The 7,439-nt window shown below is 41.8% G+C and overlaps 1 protein-coding gene across 1 annotated transcript; it reads right to left on the bottom strand.

Moving 5' to 3' along the window:
* Positions 1-510: 510 nt before the first annotated feature.
* LOC107030351 lies at positions 511-2,439 on the bottom strand. The gene is made up of 4 exons (XM_015231657.1): positions 2,041-2,439; positions 1,762-1,948; positions 1,195-1,705; positions 511-967 (listed from the first exon to the last, which is right to left on the bottom strand). Exons 1-4 carry the CDS (start codon positions 2,437-2,439, stop codon positions 511-513), a joined length of 1,554 nt encoding a protein of 517 aa, XP_015087143.1.
* Positions 2,440-7,439: the final 5,000 nt, after the last annotated feature.

A 7,439-nucleotide genomic window follows, 5' to 3' on the forward strand; every position in this document is an offset into this window, starting at 1 on the left:
TTTATCTTTGACTGTTGGTAAGTAAATTTTGGAATTTTTAGATCCTCTCGAAAATTCTGTCCCAGTTGCAAATTCTGAAGTATCTTAAGTCTTGACTTGCTGAGGAAAAATCTTCTTCTCGAGAATTTTAGAGAAAAATAGAAATCTTACATTAAATCTGATCAAACCCCTGTGGCGTGTACGTATCCCATTGAAGCAGAAATCAGGTCAAACTTAGTTCCCCTCAAAGGTTGAAAACAATAAGAAGTTTACAATGAAACTGATCGAGGCTGACATAGGCCACCTACATATCTCATTCTTGAGAATTCAGGTTAGACGTAGTTCAAATACAAAGAAATATTAAAAAGGGCTAAATCGGGTGACCGAGACCGACATAGGCCGCCTACATATCTCATTCTTGAGAATTTAGGTCAAACATAGTTCATTACAGAGGGGATAAGATTTTAAACAAAGCAAAATACAAGCAAACAGAGTAATTACAAGTAAATAATAGAAATGCAAACCGAAGCTTCACACGTAGTATCTCTTGACAGCATCTGAGTTGATCGGTTTCTGCCATGCGGTGTCATCCATCTCTGACAGGACCAAAGCACCTCCAGATAATACCTTGCGAACCATGTAAGGCCCTTGCCAATTCGGTGCAAATTTTCCTTTGTACTCATCCTGATTAGGAAAAATGTGCTTAAACACCAATTGACTGATTTCAAAAATTCTTGCTCTGACTCTTTTGTGAAAAGCACGAGTCATTCTCTGTCTATACAGTTGCCCATGACAAACGGCAACCATTCTCTTCTCATCAATCAAGGTTAACTGATCAATCCGCTTGCTGACCCATTCAGCATTACTTAACTCAACTTCTTGTATGATTCTCAAGGACGGTATCTCTTCAGCAGGTATGACTGCCTCTATTCCATATACTAGCAAATATGGAGTAGATCCAATCGAGTTCTGACGGTCGTTCGATAACCTAACAAAGCATATGGTAGAATCACATGCCAACCTCGGTTATTGTCGATCATTTTACTCAAAATCTTTTTGATGTTTTTATTGGCGGCCTCTACAACTCCATTCATTTGAGGATGATAAGCGGTTGAGTTTCGGTGAGTAATCTTGAACTGATCACATATATCTCTCATCAAGTGACTGTTGAGATTTGCACCATTATCAGTAATGATGGATTCGGGTACTCCAAACCTGCATATCAGATTGTTTCGAACAAAATCATCTACAACTCTCTTGGTCATTGACTTGTAAGAAGCAGCCTCTACCCACTTGGTGAAGTAGTCAATGGAAACCAAAATAAATCTGTGTACATTAGAAGCGGATGGTTCTATCGGACCAATGATATCCATGCCCCAAGATACAAATGGCCAGGGTGAACTCATAGCATTAAGTTCGTGAGGCGGCACTCGGATGAAATCACTGTGCACTTGATATTTATGACATTTCTGCACAAACTTGCAACAATCATTCTCCATAGTCATCCAAAAATAACCGGCTCGCAACATCTTCCTTGCCAAAGTGAGTCCATTCATATGGGTGCCGCATACCCCAAAATGTATCTGTTCAATAAGCTTCGCGGCTTCAACAACATCGACGCATCTGAGGAGACCTAAATCTGGAGTCCTCCTGTACAGAATTTCTCTACTTAGAAAGAAATTGAGAGCCATGCAGCTTATCAACTTCTTCTGGTTGGACGTAGCATCTTCAGGATAAATTCCAGACTCCAAATACTTCTTTATATCGAAATACATGGCAAACCATCTGGTTCTGCTTCAACATGTGAACAATGGACTGGATGTTCTTTCAGATCTATATCCAGAGGATCAATATAATCAGTATCTGGGTGCTTAATCATCGAAGCGATGGTGGCAACAACATCAGCCAACTCATTCTGTATCCTGGGAGTATGTTTGAACTCGATCTTACAAAATCTTTTGCATAATTTCTGTACATACGGCACGTAAGGTGTAATCTTTGGGTTCTTCACAGCCCATTCTCCTTGAACTTGATGAATCAACAGATCTGAATCTCCGATACCAGTAGCTCGTTGACATTCATGTCAATAGCCATTCTCAAACCAAGAATACAAGCTTCATACTCAGCCATGTTGTTCGTGCAATTAAATCGGAGCTTAGCTGCCATGGGATAGTGCTGACCAGATTCTGACACTAAGACCGCTCTTATACCTTTTCCTTGATGATTTGCCGCTCCATCAAAGAATAATCTCCAGCCAGAATACATTTCAGAAATATCTTCACCCACAAACAATACTTTTTCATCGTGGAAATAAGTCTTGAGCGGTTCATATTCTTCATCAACTGGATTTTCTGCAAGATGATCAGCCAAGGACTGTGCCTTTATCGCCTTCTGAGTCACATACACAATGTCAAATTCACTCAACAGCATTTTCCACTTAGCTAACTTTCCGGTCGGCATCGCCTTCTAGAAAATATACTTCAGCGGGTCCATTCTGGAAATGAGGTATGTAGTATAAGAAGAGAAATAATGTCTCAACTTCTGGGCAAGCCAAGTCAAAGCACAACATGTTCTCTCCTACAAAGTGTAACGAGACTCGTACGTGGTAAACTTCTTGCTTATATAATAAATGGGTTGATCCTTCTTTCCTGTCTCGTCATGTTGACCAAGCACGCATCTAAATGTGTTATCTGAGACGAATAAATATAGCAACAATGGACTCCCTTCTCGCTAGAGGTACCAACACCAGTGGTTTGGACAAATAGTTCTTGATAGCATCAAAAGCATTCTGACACTCTTCAGTCCACTTTGTCGAAGCATCTTTCTTTAACAACTTAAAGATTGGCTCACACACCACAGTTGATTGGGCTATGAATCGACTGATGTAGTTCAACCTCCCTAAGAAACTCATCATCTCCTTCTCAGTCTTCGGAGAAGGTAACTCTTGAATTGCCTTAATCTTGGAACGGTCGAGCTCAATACCCCTAATGCTGGCTATAAATCCCAACAACTTGCCGGCTGGCACTCAAAAAGCACATTTAGCAGGATTGTATTTCAAGTTGTAACACCGCAAACGGGCAAAAAACTTCTTCAAGTGCGTCAAGTGGTCCGAACTCTCGCAGGACTTGATTATGAAATCATCTACGTACACCTGAATCTCCTTATGTATCCTATCATGAAATATGGTCGCCATAGCCCTCATATAAGTAGCACCAATATACTTGAGGCCAAATGACATCACCCTGTAATGATATACACCCCAAGGTGTAATAAGAGTTGTCTTTTCTACATCTTCTTCATCCATTAGAATTTGATGATAACCTGCGTAACAATCCACAAATGACTGTACTTCATGCTTAGCACAATTATCGATCAAAATATGAATGTTCAACAATGGAAAATTATCCTTAGGGCTGGCTTTGTTGAGATCCCTGTAGTCGACACAAATTCTGATCTTCCCATCTTTTGTGGCGACCGGAATAACATTGGGGTATTGCATCACTTCCACCAATCGAGACTCTATCTGCTTGGTGATATCTTCTTTAATCTTTAAACTCAACTCAAGCTTGAATTTTCGAGTTTTCTGCTTCACCGAACTAAGACCTGGATTAATCGACAATTTGTGATACACAACATTGGTACTCAGCCCTAGCATGTCGCTGACTTCCCAGATGAACACATCAATGTACTCGGAGAGTAAATGAATCAGGCCCTTTATTTGATCTTCATTGAACGCTGATATTGACCTCTTTGACACACTCTTGGTCTCGCAGATTTACAGTTTCAGTTTCTTCTAAATTTGGCTATGCTGATTTTTGAACTGCAGAAACTCTTCAGCAACATATTTGGGTGCCTCATTTTCCTCTTTGTATTCATCAACCTCGTCATCACCTACCTCATTCTGTTCGTTCAGCTCGTGACATGACATGACATTTGAAGGTTTAAAACTTACATTACTGAAACCATAAACAGAAAAAGTTAAAAAAGCAAAGTATAGAAGATTAGTAAATAAATAAATTTTCAGTAAAAAAGGCTTTCATTCAAGTTAGGAAATAATGCGAACTTTGGATATGGCAAAAGCCATGTTGCCTTTCTCAAACATCACGGGGGGATTTTAAAATTCGAGCAATTAAGGAAAATGCAAAATGGTGGGTCCCGGGCCTCTTACGGACTACCACCGATTTAAATATGGATGAATGATGCCCTTCTTTTAAAGAGTTCGGGGAACCAGAATCGGCGTTGAGGTCCAATTCTGCCGCATCTCTCCAGGCTCAGCATCACGGATACCAGCTAGCTCGACCTCTTCCTCAATCACATCATCGATCTCCTCGAAATGGCCACAGATTCCTTCCCCAAGGTCTTCATGCTCGGCATACTCCCAGAATGGGAATGATTGATACAGATGTGGGATCGGTTTAGCCAATGCTTGATCATTTTTCTTCTTCGTCTTCATATCATCATCTATGGGGATGTACCCCTAACCATATCTAGCTCCTTTGACGGAAAACGGAATAGGCTCAATAATTCCTTGGGAATTTCTTCCAATCCGAAGCCTGGTTCAAAACCATTCTGCATCATCACACTGGCTATCATCTTGTACACGGCAGGCATGGGAGTCTATGGGGCCAAGTCCTCACCGGTGGCATTCACCAGCTCCACCGTGTAGAAATTTGTACCTCGCGATACCTCATCAATGTTTGGCGCCTGTCTGCCGGAGTAACACCCTTCGCCATGAATGACCAACTCTTCGTCTTTCCAAATGAGTTTCATCACCTGATGCAGAGTAGAAGATACAGCTCCGCCATATGGATGAAAGGCCTTCCCAGAAGAAGGTTATAGCTGGTGTCAATGTCTAAGACTTGAAACTGTGCACTGAATTTCGTCGGGCCCATTTGGATGACCAAATTCACCGCTCCCAACGTATCTCTCTGCACCCCATCAAAATCTCTCATGTTGACTTGGTTTTTCTCCAGCTTCCCCAAGTCAAAACGTAACTGCCTTAGTGTCGACATCATACAAATATTCTGACCAGATCCGTCATCTACCAAAACACGATTTATGATCTTCTCGCAGCATACGACAGTGATGTGCAGCGCCTTGTTGTGTGACCTCCCTTCAAAAGGCAACTCATTGTCACAAAAGCTAATCAGATGCCCTCGGATGACTTGGTTGATCATAATAGCGGCCACATTATCGCTGCTTGTGCCCACGGGCACATACGTATCATCGAGAGCCTTTATCAAATCCTGTCTATGAAATTGAGAGTTCATCAGTAGGGCCCACACAAAAATCTGGGCTTGAGTCTTTTCCAAATGCTTAACAATAGAATAATCCTTTAACTGCATCTTTCTCTAGAATTTCTCCGCTTCGCATTCGCTTATCGACCTTTTACCCTGATCCTTCTTCTGTCCTCCAAGAGCCAACTCTTCATGAGTATAACACCTCCCAGAATGGGTCATACCCTGAGCGGCAGCAGTTTCAATCACAAATTTTGGCCTGACAAGAGTTTTTGATTTCACCAAGGCAACAACCTTCGAAGCTATCAGGATAATGAACTTTTTTTTCTCTTTGATACTCAACGAAGCCACAGACCATTCCAATTCGTCATGAACGACTGAAGTTTTCACCTTTGTTGCGCACCAATCATCATCTGCCTTTATAATATTAATATTGTCGCCTCCATGGTCAATCAGGTCTTGAATTTTGTGCTTAAGGTTGATACACTACTCAGTATCATGTCCAACACTGTAGGAATGATAAGCACATCTTTGATCAGGCTTATAGAACTTAGAACTGGTATCCACCGGTTTGGGCCCCACTGGGTGGATATATCCGGCCGTAGCTAGTCGCTCATACAACTTTGTTCGGCTTTCAGCGAGCGCAGTGAAGTTCCTCGAAGGTTTTTTCTCGAATCTAGGTCGAGGTGGATAATAACTGTCTTGCGGAGGAGACATATATAGATAATTTCTGTTGTTGGGACAGGGAGCTTGATTTCTGGGATATGAATTTGTTTGGTAGTTTGGCAATGGAGCTTGATAATTTGGAGGGGAATTTTTGTATAGTGGACTTGATAAACAGGAGGGGGTACTCTGTAGCTCGACTGCACGTTAGCACAGTTGGGAGTACCACCTTGATAATAATAAGACGGAATTTGGTAAAGTGGAGGATGATTTTGGTATGTGGGAGATGGATTTTGGTAAATTGGAGGTGGATTTTTGTAAGTGGGAGATGGATTTTGGTAAATTGGAGGTGGATTATTTTTCTGACTAGCCTGGTAAGAGTTTTGAGAAGGTCGAGAACGACCTTGGGAGTGGGAGTACGAAGATCTTCTTGGGTTTTTCTTGCCCTCCTATGATACAGCAGCCACGTCTTCTCTCTTCTTTTTCAACAACCCTGAAGATCCAGGCAATGCGGCTACACGGGTTATCTTCCCAGATTTTAAACCGTCCTCGATAGTCTCACCAACCTTGACTATCTCGGCAAACTTTGCTTCAACGAGCAACATAATTCTATCATAATATTCGAGCTCTTGCACCTGCACGAACACTTTAACAATTTCTTTTTTAGACATGGGCAGTCTCACCCTCGCCGCTTCTTTTCTCCACCTATAGGCAAACTCCCTATAGCTCTCGGTTGATTTTTGTTTCATCTTCTCCAAAGAGTATCAATATGGAACAATTTCTATGTTATAAGCGAATCGATCGATAAAATCTTTGGCCAATGCATTCCAGTTGGTCCTTTGCCTGGTTTCATGCGAGGTGAACCATTTAAGAGCTTCTCCGCACAGGCTTCGACTGAAGAGCCGCATCAATAGAGCTTCATCCCTACCAACTCCAACAAGCTGGTCGCAGTAGGATCTCAAATGAGCCATAGGGTTCCCCACTCCTCCGAAAGTATCAAATTTCGGGATTTTGAACCCTTTTGGAAAGTCCAAATTTGGATGAATACATAAATCTTCATAACTAAACCCGGCGATATGAGAGATGCATTAGAGATCTTTCATGGCTTTCTTGATCTCTTCTTTTATGTACACATTTGCCTCTGCCTTTGCCCTCCACTCCCTATTCTGTTCCTCATAATGGTCCAGCTCAGAACCGTGCACATCGTGCTCGGCAGTGACAAGAATTTGGGAAGTGGTTCTTTTATGTAAGGGTAAAGCTACAGAGGGACTCTGGACGTTTTGGGCTGCTTGGTAATTCAGGGGATAAGTCTGAGGATTCGTATTCTGATTTAAGCGGTGGTGGATGTTTGTGGATTTAAAGTGTTCTAATTTGGATTTTGACCTGGATTTTGAGGTGGTGGAGTGGTTTGATGTTGATTATTTTGAGGATGAGATGGCATTTGGGAATGGTTATTCTGAGAAGGTGGTGGAGTTTGGTAGGATGCGAAAGCATATTGGGGATTTTGGGTAGTCAGATCTATAACCGACGAATTCTAAGCAGGTATAGATGGCTGGTTCT

Source organism: Solanum pennellii, chromosome 9 (genome assembly GCF_001406875.1).
Source record: "Solanum pennellii chromosome 9, SPENNV200".
Taxonomy (NCBI): domain Eukaryota; kingdom Viridiplantae; phylum Streptophyta; class Magnoliopsida; order Solanales; family Solanaceae; genus Solanum; species Solanum pennellii.